Source organism: Micrasema longulum, unplaced genomic scaffold, assembly GCF_059751315.1.
Source record: "Micrasema longulum isolate JH-2025_06_02 unplaced genomic scaffold, ASM5975131v1 h1tg000371l, whole genome shotgun sequence".
Lineage (NCBI taxonomy): Eukaryota > Metazoa > Arthropoda > Insecta > Trichoptera > Brachycentridae > Micrasema > Micrasema longulum.
In genome coordinates this window covers 525,977-549,513 of record NW_028277572.1, presented here as the reverse complement: position 1 = coordinate 549,513, position 23,537 = coordinate 525,977, and the positions used below count along the sequence as shown (strand labels likewise).

The following is a 23,537-nucleotide window of genomic DNA, read 5'->3' as shown; positions in this document are numbered from 1 at the left end:
GCATAGTAACACTTAAATACGCAACAAATAAAAAATACCAGATTTACCAACAGTCGATAGTGAGTTAATGAACTAAAAAAAACTTGAAATTATTTTGTTAATCGGGAGATTTTCAATAACAAAAAAAGAAACTATCGATGGATTAGTTGAAAAAACAACAGCAATCAGCTCGTTCGGTTTCTAGATTAAAAAAGTATATTATGACAAAACAACACTGAAAACTGAAAACGGAATTAGGTTCTCAGGCAGTTAGGGATGGTAGTTTGTGAGTGAGGGTTGGGGTCCGATCCACAGACCTCCTTTAGACGGGTGGTCAGGGTCTTGATTTGGTTTTTGTATTCCTCCTCACGCTGGTTGGCCTGTGTGTCCACAATAAAATAATTGGGTAAAAGAGATCTTTCTATAAACAACCATCTAAATCAAGAAAAGATCAACGATCGTTCGGTATCGGCTAATCATTACTTAAATAAATTAAAACATAAATCATATACATAATTTCATAGCTTGGGTTGAATAATTTAATCAAATGCACAATGAAAAAGTATCAACATGTTATTCGCACGTTTTAGGGACAGTGCATTGGCACGCCTATTGCATTTTATCTATATAATTTATAAAAGATAAACCAGTTCACAGATTATAAAATATTGCGGTGAAAAAAAACTTAATAATATCATTTTTGAACTGTCAAACTTTTCAGGAATTGAACCTGAGACATCATTCATGGTAGATAAAATGACTGCACCAGAAGGTGAACAAATAATACAGCTTGTTAAAATAAAACTCGGGATATATTAATATTATCCACTCAGATGAATTGTTTTATATTGGTACAAAATTTGAAAAGAATTGTAATTGAAAATTTTTGATGTATATTTATTTTTAAACTGTTAAAGTAAATTCCAAGTGGAAACATTTTTTATTTTTTTCAAATATGAAATATAACAGAGGGCAAACTTTACCTTTTCTTCTGAAACTTCAAGGGATTTAAGGTTGTTGCCTACTACGCGGAGTTCTTCTTCAAGCTCCACAATTTTGCTGAAAAAGTCAATTGAAAAACATCAGCAAAAGTACTAGTGTAAATATTCAAATTATGTAACTACATCATTTCTTGGTAAGTAATCAAATGATCTAATTGAAAATAAACTGATAATACATAACACGAGCTGATTACGTACTGGAAGCCAAGATAATTATGAATGTGTTTAGGAAAAACTTAGATACTATTTATATAAGAATAGGGAAATATCACATACTACCAATACCGATAAAAATATATGAAATGGATTAATTGTATTTTCAAAATCATAAATGTAAAAAAGAAATATAATAAAAATACGTTGCTAGAAAAACGCAACATGTTTGACCTTGGTAATTGTGAGGTTAAGATTTGTGACAATGTTCTAAACTAGTTTGAATGGACAGGAACAAATAAATGTGAAACGTGACGTATTAGGGGTGTGGCCAATGGAATGACCATTTTTGCAAGAATTCAAAATTACAAATTTAAAAGTATTTTTTATGCTACTAATAATTGGCAATTTTTTTTTTACTGGACAGTATTTTATAGACCTTCATTACTTAAAAAATGTTTTAAAAAAAGTGATATTTCCCTACTGTCGATAAATTACATAAATTGAATGAATGTGATTTATTCATTTTAAAACAAAACCATTTAAGGGAAGGAAAAAAAGGTTATAATTATCGTTCCACTAACTGTGAAACCGTGAAGACATACTCTAAAATAAAATGCATATTATTTACATTGAATATTTTCCTTTCAAAAATATTTTGCAATACCAACTGATATATATATGGATATGAAAACATAAATGTTGACTTTAAGTATTACTTATTAACTTTTATAGCTTTTAAACAAAGACGAACAAACAATGAAGAAAACATTTATTATAGATTGCTTATTCAGTACTTAGTTGATAGTTTTTAAAAGGTCTTAATTCTGCATATATCTTGTGGTAAATTGGCTGTTACTTGAAGCAAATATTCTGCAGAAAATTTATACCGATGGTTAACTGCCTATTAATTTTAACCAATATTTTGTAAATTTTACAAGAGATAAAATAAACACTATGATAGAACATTTATTTTATGTAATTATCACAAGGTAATGAAGGAGTCAATTTTAAGATGTTATTCCCCTTTTCTAAGTTGGTAGCTATTGAAAGACGTTTAAAGGTGCATGTGGCCGAAATTAAAGACGAATTTATTTTGGCTGTTTTGAACCATCGATATGAAACACAAATAAAATGGTGATATTTCTGTGCGAGATATTTTTCAGTATAACTAAAAAGAGAACATTAAAGCTGTGAGCGTTTGGCTACTTACCTTTCAGAGTGCTCGGCTCTTTCCTCTGCTCTTTCAAGGTCTTGCTCCATCATGACAAGCTTACGAGCGACCTAAATATGTGACAGCGCACAAAAAAACTCCGTGCAATTAGCGAACTATGCTCATTCCAACACAAATTATAAAAATCAAATAGGTCTAGTTAAGAAAATCACAGAAGCGTTATGCTGTCCAAATCACAACTTTTTGCTTAAACAATTTAAAAGACTCGATACTGTGAGTTCATTAAATAGACTTGTTTGAAAAAAAACTAATAGATAACACATAAGTAAAAGCGACAACAAATAATGTTTAAGGTGGTGAATTAAGCCAATTGAGAAGGTGATCAGATTTTTAAAAATACACAAATTTTTAATATCATTATAATTCAAAGTACAAAAAATAACAGGTAAATTTGATATTTCAATTGGCTTAAAAACGTAGCCACTAAAAAGTAGGTAAATAAAATGTCAAATTTCATTAAAACAAAATCATGCTTAAACTGCAGCTTCCGCATATTATCCTGCAGCTGAAAAGAAACATGCTACTGATTATAAAATCCAAAACAACAAAAATAACAATCAAGCGACGAAATAAAAATGGAGAATTAGGAGAAAAGCATATCTTCAATTTGAGCCAGTATCAAATATTTTTAAATGAATTTTGTAGGATCAAAAAATGAGGCAAAATAAATCATAATAATTGATCAGTTGCAGATTACTTTCAGTATTTTTATACAATGATTTAGACAAACAAACTCAAATTATGTTTGTTCAAATGTATAAAGTAAATATATAAAAGTTTCAGGTACATGAAATCGATAAAAAATCAGGAATCGATTTGATTTAACCATTAAAATTAATCTCACCAGAGTTGTACACATTTCTTAAATGCAAAAGTCTATTATAATCAAATGAAAATATTGATTTTAAAAGATTGTGAGCATATAATAGTTTAAAACATGTTTATTACAAAAACTGGATTTAAAAAAAAGTTGGACCAAAATTACAATTGTGTTAAGAATTTACAGTCAGTGCTGTGAAGATTCAGACTATTGAATATTACAGCAGATTTGTTTTTCAAACACAAATCAAAGATACATTTTTCTCATTGGGTGAAAAAATAATAGTCGAGTTTGATAGTCAACAAGCTACACATGAAGGTCACACAGTTCCAAGAATTAAGACATACGATTCTCCAGCATCAGCACGTTCCTCAGCACGCTCCAAGTCAGCTTCAACCATAGCCAGCTTACGGGCAACCTGGGGATATACCAAACTTAGTATTGGGAGAAATTAAGGAAAACAAAACAGAAAAGAAGTGAGTAAAGATTGATAACATATAGAAAAGATAATAAGGCCCGACCATTTTATTTGACAGGCAATATAGTAAACTCAAATTTTGATTGAGTACCAACTAAAGAAAGAAAAAATGGGATTATTTTTTTTTTTACTATTTAACAAAATATCAGTTAATCTCTTACTTGTCTTTTTAAGTGTTTTAGATTTTATAAATGAATGTTATAAATTACTTTTGTAAATGATGTTGCAGTAATATTTTATTTAAAGGTATATTTGTATGCACTGATTTTAAATAAATGTCATTTTGTTCAAATAATAACACGTCATAAAATGATTTTATCATATTACTTATCTATGAGTCATATGAGATATTTAAGTAAAACCAACCTTAAATTATTGAATGATTTGTAACATTGTAACACAAATGCTCATAAACCAAGATCAATAAAAAATATATAATATAAAAGAATTTAAAAGTAAAATGTTATTGTTAATAATTATAATCATGCTGAATAAAAAAAGGTGATAAGGATGTTAAGGAAATTCTGATTTGAAGAACCAGCATTAATATGAAAATATTAAAATCGCATGGTTAATTTTTTGGATCACACGCAAATGTTTCGTGAAAAGTTTGATCAAATAATTTTATTTTAACACATTATGTCTCTTTGATGTGATTCAAGTGCTCTTTGTGGGAAGATAAAATAATTAAAATTGTGTTAATTACATTACTGTTATCTTTGACCAATATGAATCTATATTTGCTCACAGATAATGTGTTCACCTTATTTGGGCAAATAGATAATGCCTGAATAGTCAGGTGTAAAATGTGGATTAAATCAAGATGAGTTAGAAATTTGGTAAAAAAAAAAAAAACAGAATAAAATATATTAATTTTATCAAAAGTTAAAAGAAGTGACTTAAATTCGTTATCATCAAAAATAAGAAGGTTAATCTCAAATTATGGTTATGTCAAAACAGAAGCCATCATTTTTAAGTTGTAAATTCTAATGAAAAAAGAATGGAGAATACTTATTTTTAACGGTAAAAATATGATATGGACAAATTTAACATAATATTATTGATTAGTTTTAAGCATTTTTTTAAAAGTCTAAATACCATGTGCACAGTAACAATTGCATGTTGGCATTTAGCGAGTCTAGCCTTTATCGGTTGATCCGATTGTAATTGAAATTATTTGAGGTGTTGCACATCCTATCTAGAGAAAACATAATGTGTCAATTTGCATTTTCAATTCAGAATACAATACTCTGATTGATATAACAATGATGCATTAATAATCAATAAGGATTATTAGCAAAGGCATTCCATTGGACCATTTAAGGTGTCTGTAACAATCAACTTTCAATATTTGAGTCTACATCACGAGTTAATAAAATCGAAAATATTCTAACACTTCCCATTCAAAAAAATAACTTGATTTTTGGATCAATGTTTTGATTACACACAATAAAAAGGTCAAATGTAATATAGCCAATTTAACATATAGAGTTAACAGACTTGAGTAAATTACCATTCGTACTTTCAAGTGCACTATGTATTTACTTTTAAATACATACATTTGCTATTAGATATTTTTTGGTCAAAGCCTTTTTATTAGCTCGTAAACATAGTACAGAAATTGAACTTTCCATATAAATTAAACTTATCAAAACACCAAAACATAAGAGAAAGGAAAACTATCCTTTATATAAGAATGGCAAAGCTGTTCTCCATAATTTCGTCTTAAAAAATTTCTAATATATGTAGTTGTATGTTTCACTCACACTAATTCAAGCCAAAAATGATCATAATAATGGTATGGGAATAATTAGAAAGAAGGGTACACTGGTATTTAAATACACAAGCGGGTATCATTAGTCAGGCTGACACTCGGTTCTGAAAGGAGAAAGACCTCATCATATTTCTTGTCAGCTTCCTCAGCGAGGAACCTGGCTTCCTTCAGCTGGTTCTCCAGGGCGTCCATGCGCTCTTCATCAGCCAGGGACCTGTTTTCCAGGACCTTGCGGGCGCTGTTGGGAAAAGGGCAATACGCGACCACAATTTTAGCACAAAAAATCATTGAGAATTTTGCATACTAAAAAAAATACATATGATAAACATTTTCATTTGTTTATTATTTTTATTGAGCATTTAAGAAAGTATTGAGAAGAGCTAAATAAACAACAAATAAATTATATAATTAATAATGCAGTTTAATATTTTTAATGGTACAAGTTCTTGCGAAGTTTATTGTCAAAGATAAAAAAATATACACATTTTTATTTACTTCAACAAAAAATAAATACTAAAAAGTACCTCAGAACTAAATTATAATACCATGGTGAGGATTCTTATTTAAAATTGCTGAAGAGTTTTTAGATGAAATTGAGAGTGGTAGTGTCGCGGGCTCTGGATCAAGACATCCAAGGTTTGAAGACCGCTCTACAACGACTTGTTTCCCATTTTCGAATACGGTTTTGTGAACAAGTTTTAGTATAATTTCAATGAAATTATTGCACTTGGTAATCAAATAATTTATTTTCCCAAACATATTTAACCAGTATTGTGCGATATTATTAAAGAAATCAAAAGAGATCAATTATATTTTTAAATTAACAAAATAAATCTGTTTCTTAAAAAATAGTTGTTCATCAAAGATACATCAAAGAAAACTTTAAAATGTGGCCTTAAATGCTCAATAATAATAATTCCAATAAATAACAGGTGATAAGATAATGGTATCAATATTTGTAGCTGCCCGCTATGGCTCCGCACGCACATAATTTACCTGGAAATAATTTGTTAACACATCAAGCAACACATGCATAAACACAAAAATAGTATAAGATATGCAATTAAGACTGAAAAAAATATTATATTTTAAGTGTACCAAATTGTTTTCTGATCAAAACACATTAATTTTGACAACAGCAACATATAAAGCCAATTAATTATTAAAATCAAAAAATAATTCATATTTACCATTCGTAAATAATATTGCATAATTTACAAGGTCGACCTTAATGTGAAATACATGAGCTGGCAGTCATTAAATTCGATTTTTGCACAAGTGTTTTGACATAATATTCAGTGAATTATAGAAACAAGATTTGGCAGCTCAAAATATAAAAATAATCATATGAATGACACTCCCATATAAGAAAATTTATATCCATTAACCAATATGTATTAAAATTAGCCACAACAATAATGAATGCAAAACAATAAGAACAAATTTTGGATAGGATATCTATAACATATAAACTTCTAGGTATTTTTTTATGAAATTAAAACAATCAAATTTATGCTTTCATTAATTTGCACAATTGGTGAAATGAATATATTTTTTTATAAAGGAGATAAATAGTGAAAAAAATAATACCACCACTATTGATAATCATATGTTTACGAATTACTGACACCATATCAAAACTTTCTCTCTGCTACAAAAGGCGAAAATGTTATTTAGTAACATATTAAAACAGAGGTAAAGAATATTTTTGAGAAGGGAAGATGACCTGGCTTATGACCTGTCATTGGCGGATTTCAGTGGCCACTTTACACACTAAGTGGCATTCACCATTCTACCTATCTCCTGTCGGATGGCAAAACGATGCATTTATAGTTGCATCGTTTTGCCATAATACGGCTCAAAATATTCTACTCTCTGAGATCTGTCATATGGTAATTGAGATTATTTTTTATAAAGCTTCCTAGCCAATTGGCAACTAGGTGTAACTATGGAAAAGTTCTTATTTAATTGCCGTAAAACATTTTAAAAGCGATTATCACAGTTTGACCTTTTTTGAGATGCATCATTTTGCCATAAGACAGGAGCTATGTTTGAACACATATTTCTTTATTATTCCAACTGTTGATTTTTGAGAAGATTAGATCATCACCCTTTAATTCCTAAGCTAATACCAAAAAAAAACCTAGAACTATTTATTTTTGCCGAATTGAGCGAGTTTGCAAAATACCACTGAACATTAAAAAAAAATAATTTGTTTCTGGAAATTCTCAGATTATATTTACAAAAATTGATCTCAGTTAAAAGCAATGCACAAACATTCGCGGAAATAGTGATTGGCACCACACCGTGGAACCAAAAAGGTTAAAAGTAGCGGGTAATAGTTGACGATAACTGAGAGATTATTTCTATTGAATAATCTAAAAACTACATATTCAGAAACAAATGCATTCACAGTAGAATATGATCAAAATTGTATAAACAATTCGTAATAAACAACTTTCTCATAAGTGCAGATATGGTTCAGGTTAGTTTCCCATATGATTATGAATACGGGGCACAGAATAAGTGTTAGGTTTGCATTATTCACCTCCTCGTATTTTTTGTCGGATTCCTCGGCTATGAGTTTGGCTTGTGACAGTTGTGTTTCCAGAATTCCCACTCGGTCATCCTCCATGTTAGTTCTGTTTTCCAACGCCTTCCGTATTCTGGGTTAACACGCACGGGTTTAGTAAGCACACGCCACACACATGACAAATTAATGCACAACAGTTTCACGAGACATTCATGATGTGGAATATGCAAAAGTTTGCTCTAATATAAGGAGGACATGAGAATTGATTTTATTCTCAAACAAGAATTCAAAAGATTAATTAAAAAATATATTTTAGATATGCATTGAAACATAATCTTAAGATAGATAAAGAACTGCGTTTTACTGTTTAATATTTTTAATGTTAAGTTTTTTCTGCGTAGCTTATTCGACAAAGCTACATTCCACTGAGTATGATTAGAATTTCAGTACATAAAATAAAATCAGTTTGATTTTCAATCAAGTTTGGAATTCAATAATATCAAAAGGTGAGGCACAAGATAAGGCTGTTATTATAAAGATTTAGAAATGTGGAATAAATAAAAATACTTGTAGATTATATTTCTTGAGAAAAATGACTGTCAAAAGATAAGAATCAGTTATACGAGTACCGATGACGACTAAAATGTTTCATTAGATCTTTTAAATCCCGTAAAATTATAAACTGATTGATATGACTTATATAAATTATTTAACAGTAATATATCGAATTATTAACAAATTTACACAAAACAATTATACAAATATACGATTCCTAATTATGTACCTATAAGAAACAGCGAAGGCACGATCTGTATGATTTAACTAAAAATAATTGTTTGATATATAATTAGCATATTATCAAAGAAATAAATTATATTGGTAAATAAATATTTTTTTACCAAACAACAGCTACTGAATAAAATTCAATCACACTTTTAGTCCTACAACTTCCTGTAATATACACTTTTTTTGTCTTTTAAGAACTACATTATATTTGTAGCTTATCATAAAAACATATATTTCTATTGAGATTCGCGATCTACAATTAGTTACTCTGTTAATTAAAAAGCCTTATTCAAGTCCCAGTATATAAAATATCGACTGTACGTTAATTGTGCGTATTGAACAAATTAATGAGGTAATTATATTATAGCGGGTTACATAATAATTCAATCTTTCAAAATAAATTAATAAACTGTTACGATTAAGTACTCAAAACATAGATGTACGTATAACATCAAGTACTCTGTTAAATAATAACAGAACTAGGATTCTTTCGGAATCCCAGAAAGAATGTTAAATAAATAATATTTTTAAAAACACCAAGTATATTATTATTATACTTCCATGTGTGGTACATGGTATATGAAAGAGATCCAAACATTAAAGCAACTAGCAAAACACACATGCAAAATAAAAAAAAGCTTAAGGATCTATCAAGAAATAATCGATAAAATTCCATGTAGATATTTATTATCGGAAAGATATAAAGAAAATACCTATTTCAAAGAAGATTCTTGATTTAAGGAAAATGAAATAAAAGGAATAATAGAATTATCAATGGAGGACGTATTTCAGAAGATATATATATATATTTAATTTTGGAAGACAAAGTAATTTTACATTTAAACTCTTCCTCAAAGTTTATATCAATTTAACAATAGAATAGGCACTAATTTGCAATACACAAATTAAACATCAACTGTTATAGAAAGTTTTCACTAGAGCTTAGAAGAAAACCACCTCAAGGCTTGTCTACACATTCATAGGAGTCTATATCACAATCGATTCAGGAATATTAATTAATATTACGAAAAATATATATTATATTGCGATTAAGGACTATGATAAATTTCTTTTTATGTAATTGCGTAAATGGATGGAACACGGCAGTCTTGATGAGATATTGCTCGAAGCATTTGGCAAATCTCAGCGATTCTTCACTTGTGCGAGACAGAAGCGAAGATCTAGACTGATCTCTTCGACAATATCAAAGACCCATTAGACAGAGACCGTAAAAATTTAAATAAGCAATATTATATTTTAGAAATGCGAAACCACTCGTATTATAGTGAAAGATCATATTGCTTCATTTGGGGGCTTATTTAAGCGGCCATCCGCGGCCGTGAAGTCGTTTCGATCGAGTCGGGGGTGTTTGGGGCCCGGGGAGGGGGAGGATTTAGCACTCAGGCGGGCGGGCTGAGCCCTTCAATATCGGCGGTCTCGCTAAATGCGGCTATGAGTTGTCCTAACCGTTCTGACTCATCAGCGGCCTGGCTGGCCTCGGCCAACTTGGCGGTGGCGGTGGAGAGACGCTCCTCAGAGCGCTCCAGGTCCTCCTCTAGGAGCTGAATACGGCGGTTGAGGGCGGCCACTTCGGACTCAGCCTGCGAACAAGAAAACACATACATTAGATAGAGTAATTTCATCAGCATTCAACAATAATTGTATTCTAAATAATGTTTATTTATAATTACATTCATTTTCATTATATTATACCCAGTGAGAGTTGCTAATAATTTTTCAAGAAGAAAATGCGATATGTTAAAAAAATTAAAATAATAATCACATAGATTTGCGTTGAATTGAATATTATGAGAGTTTATGTGCAAATCTTAGTAGATATTTTAAACTACACTTAAGTCAAATGAAGAGCTAAAGAGTGGCAGAGAAGATGCAGATTTTTACTGCAAACAAATCCATTTTAGAGTATTAAACCCAGAGAGAGACTAAAATATAAATTTTATAATACTAAGATACATGGGTTTTTAGACAAGGAATATATATTTAATCCCAATTCATATGAGGTGACAAGTCTATCATCCATGATAACACATATTGGGGTTTTTAAAGCAAAATCAAATATTTCCATGACCGAAAATCTTGAGTTGTATATTTAAGATTTATTGATGATGTTGAAGAACATATTGGTGTAACTATTTTTAAACTAAGGTAACTAAAATTTTAAAATTTTTATTAAACACAGCTTTTTGAAAGAGTTAATATAATCGAAATTTTATTTTTAGTTACTCAAATAATTGTAAGAGAAGCGCAGATCTAATGGCATAGATTTAAATTATAAAGAGGTGGTAATCTAAGTTTGGAAAATCAATGCATATACATTAAATACCGTTAGAAAGTAACTTGAAAAATACTATGAATATAAAGAATGTAGATTTAAGCCCATTCTAAAAATAGGCAAAAATGGAAATAGTCTGCTTGGCATTATAACCTCAAAAATTTAAATAACTCTCATGATGACCTTGAAAAATAATATTACCCAAAATGGCATTGACTAGACTACCATAAAGTAATAACATTTTATGGATACATATTTAAAAAAAAATTTATTTGTAAGTAAACAAATAAAAATGTTGTCTTGCTTTGCTGTCTGTTGCTGGTTATTAAAAACTGATCGATGGGATTCTAAAAGAAATGTAAGAATATAATGCTCTGAAAAAAAAATCGAAAGTTTGTAATAAAATTAAACTGGCTACAAAAATTAAAGCGTTCTATCCTCATTTGGTATGAATGGTTATCCTTGATACGGTAATGGAGAGGTCGTATGTGCCATTACGACGTTAACGTGACTTGAATTTGTGATTTCATTTGAGCTTAAAAGAGGAAAAAGATAGTAATCGACAAGCAAAACCAAATAATAAAATAACTAAAAAAATAAAATAAGATTAAGTCATATGACATTCCAGAACGTTGCCCATGGAGCAGTAGTAAATCCACAAAAAACATATAATTTGTAATATAAATGAAATTTAATTAAAGTTAGTATTTTTTTTTAATTGCCGCTACGTTAGTCATTTTATTCATATACAATATGGACGGGCATGACATACCGATATTTAGGGGGAGTATTTTTCAGGTATTTTTATCGACAAATCCACTCCCCACAATGACCTACCTCACCCCCCTTTAAATGGCCGCCATTTTTATTTTTACGTTACGATTACGCTAGTGCATGTACAAAAATATCAATAACTGAGTACGTAAATATCGCAGAACAATAAATTTGGTGTTATTCGCACGATAACATATTGTTCTAGCGCCATAAAAAAAGTTATAGCACAAAAGAAAAAAAAAGTTTACGTAAATACAAAAAAAAAAGATTTATAAATGATTTAATGGAATCGCATAATATTTAGATCACTATCCATAACAAATTTTCCGATTCCTTACTTCCAATGTCTGTCAACCAAATCGTTTTTTTTTTCAATGCTGTTGGTTTTTCAGATGTAACTAAAGTCAAAACCCAAACGTCACGTCACATACGAAAATTGTAAAAAAAAAAACAAGAAGTTTATTTATAAACATAACAAAAAAAATATTTTAAAACCCACATAAAAAGACCGAACATTTCATTCGTTGATTGGCATTCGAAATCTGCGTATAAAAATAGTGGTCAGTTACTGTAAAGTTTACCCTTTGCAACCGATGGGTGCGCTGGATGAATTCAAAATATATTTTTTTTACATAAACAAAATTTCAAATCCAACAAGTAACGTACATATTAAATTTTGTTTTTGAAGAATTAATAACAGTCGTGTTAAAATATAAGATTGATAGATATGTATTAAGTATTTTTCTAACGTCTTCTAATTATACTCCTAAGATTATTTTAATACAACTTATACGCAAAAATGTACTCCTGTTCTCCACTGCAATACATGTGTGTATTATTATGTATCCTCATATATTTTCAACTAATATGTAATGATTTTTTTATATTTTTTTATTTAATTTTTATTTTTCTTTCTCTTCTTAATTCATTTTTATTTTTGCTTCTTTCTTTGTGTAAAATGCATTTCTGTCTTCATATTTAAAAATGCACTTCTGTTCTTTCCACTTTTATACTAATATGTAAAGATGATATTTTTGATATTTTTCTTTTTCTTCTAAAAATCATTTATATATTTTTTGCTATTTCTTTGCAAAATACATGTCTGTCTTTATTTGTATATATGTATGTAAAACATGTAAAAGCCTAAATAGCGTTTTAATAAATAAATAAATATGTCAACAAAGATGGAGAACATATTAAAGAATCGCATGTGAACAAATATTAGATTCTAAATATTATTACTAATAAGACGAAAATAGCTTTCTTATCAAAATTCTATTTAATGTAATTTTTGTTGAACAATTTGATATTAAAAATACTATTTTTATAGCAATGCTCTGATCGCAACACGATTATAGCATAATAAAAAGTTATAAAGAAATCAGATAATTTTGAAACACGATTCAGGATTATATATTTTTTAGCTCTGGTTGGAGAATTATTTACAATATTTGACTCAAGGCCAGTTATTTAAACATTTCGTAAGACAATTATTTACATGTGATGCAAATTTAGAATTTTAGTGCAATGTAGGTATTGTAACTATTACATAGGTATACACATGGCGTGTTTTTTTTATAACACAGAAAGGTACGAAGACAAAAAGGTTTGGATATTCAAAAGAGATGGTAACATTTTGTGTTTCAAATAATAACAGATAATTAAAAATACAGTTAACGATTAATTATATTATATTTTGATTTACCAAACAGCGGTTCGTTTGATACGGCATTTGAACGTTGTAATAAATGGCTACTTGCATGACCGGAAGGAACTAAAAAGTACTATGATTAAGTGCCGTGTGCCACGAGCCACGACACTGTGACGACGGTGGACGGTGATTCCCTGATTGCAGGCTAATTCTGTCACAATTTCGTTTCCTAAGTCTGTTCGTTCGTCATATATCCATCTGATTCTAATGCAATCAAAACCATAAGTAGCTTTCGTTCCCTCTCATACGATACGAATGAATTTACGAAACGATTAGTTACAGCATAAAGCCACTGGATCACTGGCCAGCCACACCCATTTATATCGAATTATCCTAATTACTACTTTTTAATAAACATCTTCTAAAAGTAAAATATGGCATTTAAATTCATGGGTAGTCTTTCTTGCGTCACTTTTTCGCATAAATTTTATTTGCATGTATATCATGATTTGTCAAATTGTTGAGGGCAACGCAATGCAATACTCGCTATACCCGAGTTGCCATTATTATAAGTTTCTTCGATACAATAATAGGCAAGTCGTAATTAGAATAAAACGAAATATATATACTTATACAAAAATGCCAATTAAATTTATCACCGAGAGCCAGTTGCATAGAAAAAAGTAAACTTTATGTTGAACAGGTAACTTTTTTGTCACACTGACGGGTGGCGTGAAAAAGGTTAGCTAAAGCAACTTATGAAAATGGTTAGCTAAAGCAGCCCATAAAAATGGTAAGCTAAAGCAATCCATGAAAAAGGTTCGCTAAAGTAACCCATGAAAAATGTTAGCTAAAGCAACCCATGAAAAAGTTACTTTTATTTATTTCACACTAAAGATTTTCGAGTGACAAAAACAAGAAATATGATTCATATTATATCATTTGTTTTTGATTTGATTCATTTGTTTTTTATTGGGATAATTTTGTTATTAATAATTTTGATACAAACTAAAAATTAACTAGTCTTGCAGCTCAATGCTGATTCGCACCTATTCTGCAGGATTTTTTTTTTTTAAACATTTAGCAGTTGGTAAATTGTTATAGTACACATATAAAATGTGATATATTATTATTGGCTTAGCTAGCCTTCATTATAAAACAAGAAGACAGATTATACTCATATATTGTCAAAAGTTTTTAGAACGGGTTACCTAACATAAAACCGGTTGTAACCTGAATCATCCGGAAACGTAAGTTTACTAAAATGCGGTTATGTAATTAAAATAATAGACAGAATGTAGTAAGTATGATATCTTTATATCGAAGTACGTTTTCCACGAAAATCCGTTTTAATTGGTATTTGTTTTTTGCACCATAATAATCCAAGAGGTGAATTACATGTACATAATACCCAGGCTTGAGAAAATCACATTTAATTATTACGATCTTACCGGGAATCCAACCCAAAACCTTCCGCGCGTGGAGGCAACCGTCTTAGTCATTACACCACAGGAACCGCCAATAAAACTTAATAAAAAAAACATGTTTTATTGCTATAATTATTAATTAATATAGTTACATAAAATGATACATGTTATTTTTTCTATTACAATTTACTTTTATACAATTAGTAAATGTTATAACTGTAACTCTCCAAAAAAGAGACTAGCTCTTGTGCTTGGAGAATGACTTATACTGTTATTATTATTATTATTTAGTCATTTGAAATTATATCATTTCGAAAATACAGGAGAAAAAAATATATAGGAAATAAAAAGAAAGACAGAAAATAATAATACAGTAATGCTAGTTAAAATCGATTGCTGTTTTTACTTGGGTTTAAAAAATTTCTTTAAATTCACTTTGAATTTATTTAATATATTAGTTTTAATAGTTTTTAGTTCATTGGGGATCATTATAATTTTTTATTCCTTTGAAAACAAAACGATTTGGACCATGACTTGTTTGGAATTAACAAATTTTGATATTATTTTGGTATCCGAGTGACTCATCTCAAACTTGTTCATTTTTTCTTCTTTGCAAATTTGTATAACATAATTTATTTTGTAAATATTGTCTACTGTATGAACCTAATTTTTTTAAATGGATTTTCCGTAGTGAATGTTGAGGGTTTTTTAAAATTACTTTGATAATTCATCTTTGTACTATTTTACGAGAGTTTAATATATTGGCATATGCACCACCCACCCCATCCAACAATACCATATTGTAATAAAGATTGTAAAATTCTTTCCATTTTAAGTTTTGGTCTATGTATACACACCAAGATATATATTTGTATCTGTTGTATCTAGTACTGAACATGTTAGATTGCATTTAGTTTTGTCGCAACTGCTTTGGTGAATAATTATTTTTGTTACTGAATCTTAATTGTTTTTTTTAGTAAAAAATGGGATATTTTTTGTCATTTCCGTATTCAAAGATAAAATATAACTTAGTAACAAATATTAGATACATTTGTCTACTTAAACAGGCGTGTTTAATTAACCGATTCATAAAAGTTAAAAACTAGAGTTAATAATGTCAAACTAGAGTTGTTTGGTAAATATCTCCCTAGGGCCAAAAAGAACACATTAAAATTGAGTGTGTTACGCGTTATGCTGCCAATAACTGCACCCCACAATGTCAAACACCATATTAAAGAAAATTTTATTACGGAGTCAAAATAATGACGCGATTGTAAAATGAGTACGGTCAATCATGCATGAAGTCACCATTAGCCGTTAGTAGCGTACGAATAGAAAGGTCTGCGTAAATGAATCGATAAGCGAAATTAATCGAAAGTGGTAGCGCCGAAATGACTTAGTGCTCAATTATTAGTATTTGTGTACGGCAAGGCACATTCCTTAAGTTACGTCATGTCTAAGATATGTCTACTACAATCTACTTGTGTTAGGAACAATTGAATGAAAAACTAAAGAAACCTCAGAGTAATGGCGTGTTATTACTCTAAGAACGATCGATTCGATAATGAACATTTGATACAATGTGTATCGTTTATAAATAAAAACAAGGTCGATAATTATATAAAAGAACATATTACAAGTATATAAAATAAAACATATGCCATGATAATTCTTTTAAATACTGGCCAAATAGTTTATCCGCAGTTTAAAATACTAAAACTTCAGTTATATGACGGAAGAATATTACAAAACATAATGTAATATATTAAGCATTTGAATGTGGATTATTAATATCTTCGACTAGTTTAGCAGTTAAGCGATTTTTTTTAAGGCAGTAGAATATTTTTAGCGATAAAATTTTGACATTTGCGACGGATAAAAACAAAGGCAGAATGAATTTAAACTACAGTCAACGAGAGTTATGTATACTGAAATGTCAATTTCATCATTGAATGTTTTAGGTACTAATTCATAGATATAAAGTTGTTACAATTCGGGTATCAAAATAGAACAAATAATGTGCAATACAAGAAATCGAATCTAATTTTCAACGCTTTACCATAACGGGTACATTCATTATGATTAATCGCATTTGTCATTGCATGATAGATAAATCTTATATTTAATTGACATGTTTCCTTATATAGCGTAATAGCATATAAGTTTCATTACCTATCGGCTAGATTCGGCAATTTGTGACCTTATAATTAACACGAAATGAAACTTGATTGAATGAACACCGAAAAGCAAAGAAAAGTATAGGTTTATTATGCATGAAAAAAAATTACAAGCAACTCAGCACCACGGAATAGCTATGTTTTATGTTTGGGGTAGCCAAAACATTTCGATCACTTGAAATAACAAGATTCCAATTAACAATTTGAGTTACTGAATTAAAACAGTTCCATTTTTAATGGTCTATTACTTCTATACACACCACCATCTACTGGACATTTCAGGAATTAGGAAGAGTTAAAAGTTTCAAGTGCATCCAGTTATTTAATACAATTTTTGAAACTAGAATTTTTTAATGTATAAAAAAATAAAGTGTTAGATGGAACCTTGTTATACCGAGAGGTCGATTTGAAAAAATCCTACGGAAAAATTATTACGGTTATGACCCAGTTGCACCTTGCACAGCAAAAAGTTATAACATATTGATGCGTTTTCGTCAAAATGGGAAAAATATTTTATTTTCCATATTACAATGCAACAAATTTGGCGATTTTGACAAAAACGCATCAATTGTTCCAATTTAAACTTGTTTTGGTGCAACTTGGTCCTTGGTAGTTCCAGATAGGTATCAAAATGCCCCCTTCCGAAGAAACTAAAATAATAATTCTCCATTACCTTCACTGAATTGGGACAAGCCACTTACAAGAAAGTATTATAATGTTTGGATTATGTTGGCAACATTCATTTTTAGAAATAATCCCGGCAATAATATAAGTGGAAAAATAGAATATAATATGTAAGGTTTTTATTTATCGCGTGTAATATGGCAATGAACATTTAAAACTCGAGTCGGAAGCCATACGAGTGGTCTACCTTTACCAGGTAGCGAAAATTGCTAATTCAAGTATATTTTCAATGAAAATGGCGAATTTTAAAGCATCTCACGTTCGTGAGAAGCTAAAGTTCGTGTGTTGAATTTAATAATGACGATACTTTTGTACACGTTGTAAAATAAATACCTAAATATTGCATTTTGTTGTCGTGAATGCGAGCCATCAACTATTATAAATAAATATGGCGGTAGTTCCAATAATTAATAAAAAGAAATTGAGGCAATGAAATGAACGATACTTAAATCAACTATCGAAAATAAAACGGTTTAATTTTACTACCAACACATTACTTAATAATTTGTGAATATATATATTTTAACTATTGCTAATCGAAGCATAAAACTATTTATTAATCTGTTTATTAAATTACATATTCTACCATATAGATGTGTTACTATTATTGTTTTATATTTATTTTTACTATAAAAATTAACTACCGAGTTAAATAATAAAATTACTATCAATTATTAATTACCATATTGCCATGTATTATTAAATAACTTATCTGCATTGTATTTCTAGCCATGTATATATTTTTATTAGTATTCTGTATATTGTTTTATATATTCATAAATGTTTTGATTTATATGTGGAAGAGTCGCGACCATAGAATTAAGAATAGTCCAGAAGAAGCGAAGAATCATATTTAAATACATCGGATTGTGTCCAATAATTCCCTCACTATGCACCACTTTCGCCGCGCGCATTCGTGATGTCGCCGCGTAATGTTGCACGATGGGAAAAAAAATGATCATAACACAAATGTAAGGTAAAAAAAAAAAGCAATCCGTTAATTTCTCTAAGATTTTATTGTGCATGCCGAAATATTGATTGACACAACAGAGTAGATAAGTCAAGGGTCATTTAATAGGAGTAATTGAATTAATGAACTTTAAACTTAAAATAGTTCTTTTCGCATTGGATGCGCAAAGTAGGGTAAAAAAATTACTACCCTGGCAACACTAACGAAATTTCCATTTTGTTTCTTCGACAATCTGACAGATGGAAAAATAATTCAATTTTTAAGTAATGCATTTGCTACTTAAACATTCGTTTGCTAATTACACATGAAATGTGATAACATCCTGTTTCTTTAAGAGCCTAGTTAAAAGGACACGGCGCGGCATGGTTGAATTCAAATCAGGAGTTGCGTACTGAGCGACGTCTACAAAGAAACTAATGGGTCAAAACATAAACCTACTCATTTATGAGTGGTTTAGTCGCCTTCTGTTTGATGTGCGTATACGGTTTCTGGACTATTCTTAATTCTATGGTCGCGACTTATCACGGAATTTTCCAACAAGTCGGGATATAATTTAAAAAAAAATTATTTGTGTATTGTGTGCATTAAATAAATAAATAAAAATACCAATCGACAGACATAATAGGAAGAAGTTGTTTTTTATTGAAACAAGCTGTATCCGACGCAGAACTACGCAATCGATGTTATTTATACATTTGGCCAGATTATGTGTTACGAATGCAGTAGTCTCTCGGAGAAATTTATAGAAAAATACCAAAGATCATAATCTAAAAATGTTTTATTACATTGGAAGAGGAACTGAGTGTAGTCAAGGAACACAAACCGTAAAGAAAAATAAATTAAATTTCAAATAGTTCATAATAAAATTTGCAAATAATTATGAAAAATCTAGTTTGTCTGTGTCTGGAGGGATGAAAAATAGAGTTTAGAGTGTAAAATAAAACCAGCACCCCGAACGAGTACGATAGCTGCTCTCTGGTAAATATCAACAGGAATTAAGTCAACCTCGTGGTGTAGTGGTTGGCGTGTTCGCTTACCACGCTTAAGGTCCTAGGTTCGATTCTTGACAGGGTGGATGTTAAATACTGATTTTTAGATGTGGTTCTAAACTGCGATATTTCATTCCTGGACCATCACCTGAAGCGTAAAAATAATTCTCTACCCGCTAAGTAACGAAAATAATAAAGAGACGGTGCGATTGGAGTGGTAATTAATAAATAAATAAGTAATGCAGTGCTATATGCACCACTGGATGTGGATAGAGAAATTATGACAGTTTGAGGGACAGACACAAAAACATTGAATGAAGAAGTTTAGTGTTTTTTTTATGTATCGTATTATCAATGCTTTGATTTTTTTAAAGTTTTGTAATTCTGAAATTACTCGTGTGACGTCACAAGTTCTCTTCCGCTTCTTCTCGGTCAGTTCTGCCGATTGATATGTTGATGGAAAGTAAACCGAAAATCTTCCACGACTCTCTTATCATTGGTTAATTCATATGAACTAGTGACGTTCAAAGTAATTAGTTTTTATAAAAATAAAATTTCGTACATTTTTAAGAAACTTTGCCGCATACTTAAATGCTTTAATTTTAACCGCGCGTAAGAAAACATTTTTTGTATCAAAGTTATCGTAGGGCTGAAGTTCCTCAATATAAATTAATGAAAGAGTACTTTTAAAATGATAAAACTACAGTAATTTTGAAACAACATCTCAAAATAGATAATTCTTAATTAAAAATCGATACTAATTTTATAAAAATACATAATTAGATTTGAAGCTTGCATAATGAAATATCTAAATAGGTAAGAAACTTAGCTCTGAAAAGTAGACGGTAAAATTGATAATAAGTGCTTACATAAATCAACCTTTAACCTATATGGTATGGTAATCTCCGTTGATTTCCTTCATTTACTAACTGAACCAAATAAAAATAATTTATTGCTAGCAGTCAGTCAGACAACAGAAATTTGCTGCATAAGGATACGAATATAAAACCTAAGTTGCAGAGTTAAAATTTTCTAAATAATTTATTTAAAGCAAGAACTCCAATTGATACAAACCCAAAAATAGTGTTCTTGATCTCATAAATATTTCATATAAGCGGATTTTAAATTAATATAAAGGTATATTAGAAAATAATTTAAACTTAACACAGAGAAAAAACAAAACACCGTCTTTTTGAACGATTGCCAAAACAAATAAAATGTATATAAAAACAGTAAGAAATATACTTACGTCACAATGAATATTTAAAAAATAATAACGTAAAATAAAATAATCATTTTCCACGAAGGAACTTATTTTTTAAATTGGCATTTTCTCTTAAATTAAAACCTGAATGGTAATGGTATGAACAATTATTATTATGAATGTAATCCGATGGCGATATATTATTACATAGTTTTTATACCTCTATACCTACATCATTTGATTCTTCGATTAAGATAGGTGATTGATAGTAAATAAATACGTTTATAACCTCAGGTGAGTAAATGTTGCAACTTGTATTCATTTAATCAATTTCACGGATAAACTATTAAAGGAGATGGGGAAATAATACATTCCTAGGGGTTCAAAGGCCAAATGTATCCCACACGGTCATGGCACCTATTCCATATATATCTACGTCTATGTATAATATCTATCACCAATTAAAGACTAATGCGATCCAAACCCAAATGATAAATTCAAAGAACATAATAAAATTGAATGAATTGGACATTGGACAGGGGATTATACGCTGGATAACTAAGTATTTTCCCAAAATAGTAAGAAAATTTAATCGTTGATATCTGTTACAAATACTATATAATGTAAGAGTGTTAACAACAGTCGGAAACTATGAAGTTTTATCTTTATGCGTTAATCCAAAGTTACGATAAAGAGATCATTGAACAACAGTAAAAAATATGATTACTGAAAACTTACGAGGATTTTTTAAAAGTAAATACAAATATTTTTGTTTACGTAAAACAATCACATCGTAATACAATAACGGCATCTAAAATACATGACAAATATATTGTTAGTGAGAAGACGCGCCGAGCTAATTTAAATGGCTTGTTGGTGAAGATTCTTTAGAAAAAAAAAATTAATAATAAATACACTAGTTATCTATTACTACCGTTTACAATGGGAAGTTAACAGAGTTATCTTCGACTGTCTACAAAGAACAATCTATATTTGTGTATTTTTGGTTGTGAATTTTTACTAAGAAATATAAATGTTCATGGAAGCAGAGAGAGTGGGGAGGAAAGTATAGTTGGAGTTATGCAATGTCTTCTCCCTTTTGTGTAGTTTTTATTTAATATTTATATATATATATGTATATATATTTAGAATATAATTGCTCTTTCCCTTCTCCTCCTGCATTCATAATAAATTCATGTGAAATCTGTAATTGGTCTTACTTTTTTTTATTGTTCTTTTGTACCTTGTATTTATATGAAGACTGTATGATTTTCTTAATAGATAAATAAATAAAATGAGTATGTTTGCATGAACATATAAGTATCTTCACCGGTAACCTATAATTGAAAATGTTTAAAAGAAAACAATGTATGCATACTCTGCTTTTCATATAGAAAACTTAATTTTATTTTGTAGATAACTTCCCATTAGAATACGGACCCAGGGGTGCAATTATGAATCTCCTCTATCCCCTAGAGAGTGGTTAATTTGGGATTTTTTTTTCTTCATATATGGCCTCGTCGCATAAAAAAAAGAGAATCTTAAAATTCATTACTCTCTATGGGGATGAGAAGATTCATACACCCCTGGTCTTAATGACACTATTGCACATCATGTTTAATTCCAAGTGTATACAATTATTAAATAGTGGTTAAATTATAATAATATGAAAAGAAAATGCCGCCTCGGTCAATAACCTTACAATAATGATTTGATATATCAATAATGTAATTAAAAATTGAAATTATATAAGAAATACAGTGCGTATGTGTGTATAATTTTTTATTTTTTTTATTTTATTTATTTACAATTTTAAAAAACCCGTTAGGTTACATTAGAAATATTATATTGTCTAGTCATTTTATGTCTCGTCTAGTCTAGTTAGTTCAGTCATCATGTGCTTTTTCAGATTGATTTTAAATTTGTCTCCAGTAAAAGTTTTCAAGTAGTAAGGTAAGTCGTTGTAGTGTTTAAGTCCATTATGTAGTATTTTTGACTGTCCTGTGTTTGTCTTTGCTTTATATGTATATATATGTGTGTATATATAAGGGTGTGTATGTATATTTATTTATTTGACACTTTATATACATATAAGGGCGGGCATATTGCCTTAAGGCAATTTCTTCCTACCTACAATACAAAAATTAAAAGCAGATTAACAAAAATAAATATATATATATATATATATATATAAAAATAACACTATACTATGAAGAGAGGAGAGGGGATAGAAAGGTAAGGAAAGAAGAAGGATAAAGGAACAAATTAAATATTTAGATAGTGACATTTCAATCTTGACTTAAATGTAAATAAAGAAGGGGCGTCTCTAACATTAGTGGATAATTCCACAATCGAGCGGCTACTACTGTGAAAGAGGAGGCAAGAAAATTAGAGCGATGACAGGGTATTAAAAGGGTTCTCTTATCAATATTGATTTATAAAAATAGGAATTTAATAATCAAATGTTTTATGTAAGTACCCGTACATAAAATGAAATTAAAAATTATTTTTATCTCTGAAGCGATTATTTTTCAGTAGTTGGTTGGTTGATACGAGCATATTTACAATAGTTTTACCATAAGAAACGAGAGCAAGTTGCGTCAGTGTTTT

General features: G+C 29.5%; 1 protein-coding gene across 13 annotated transcripts in view; it reads right to left on the bottom strand.

The window, feature by feature from the left end:
• Tm1 (tropomyosin 1) overlaps window positions 1-23,537 on the bottom strand; it is a 99,289-nt gene that overhangs the window by 9,362 nt on the left and 66,390 nt on the right. For 6 of the 13 annotated variants that reach the window (XM_088225552.1, XM_088225557.1, XM_088225558.1 and 3 more), the window contains 5 exons: window positions 10,226-10,359; window positions 5,560-5,677; window positions 3,535-3,605; window positions 963-1,038; window positions 297-359 (listed from right to left, as the gene is read on the bottom strand). In XM_088225552.1, coding sequence (XP_088081678.1) covers window positions 297-359; window positions 963-1,038; window positions 3,535-3,605; window positions 5,560-5,677; window positions 10,226-10,359 — 462 coding nt within the window. Of the gene's footprint in view, window positions 1-296; window positions 360-962; window positions 1,039-2,346; window positions 2,418-3,534; window positions 3,606-5,559; window positions 5,678-7,987; window positions 8,106-10,225; window positions 10,360-23,537 lie in introns of all 13 variants that reach the window. The other 7 variants (XM_088225556.1, XM_088225559.1, XM_088225560.1 and 4 more) reach the window with 3 other exon arrangements.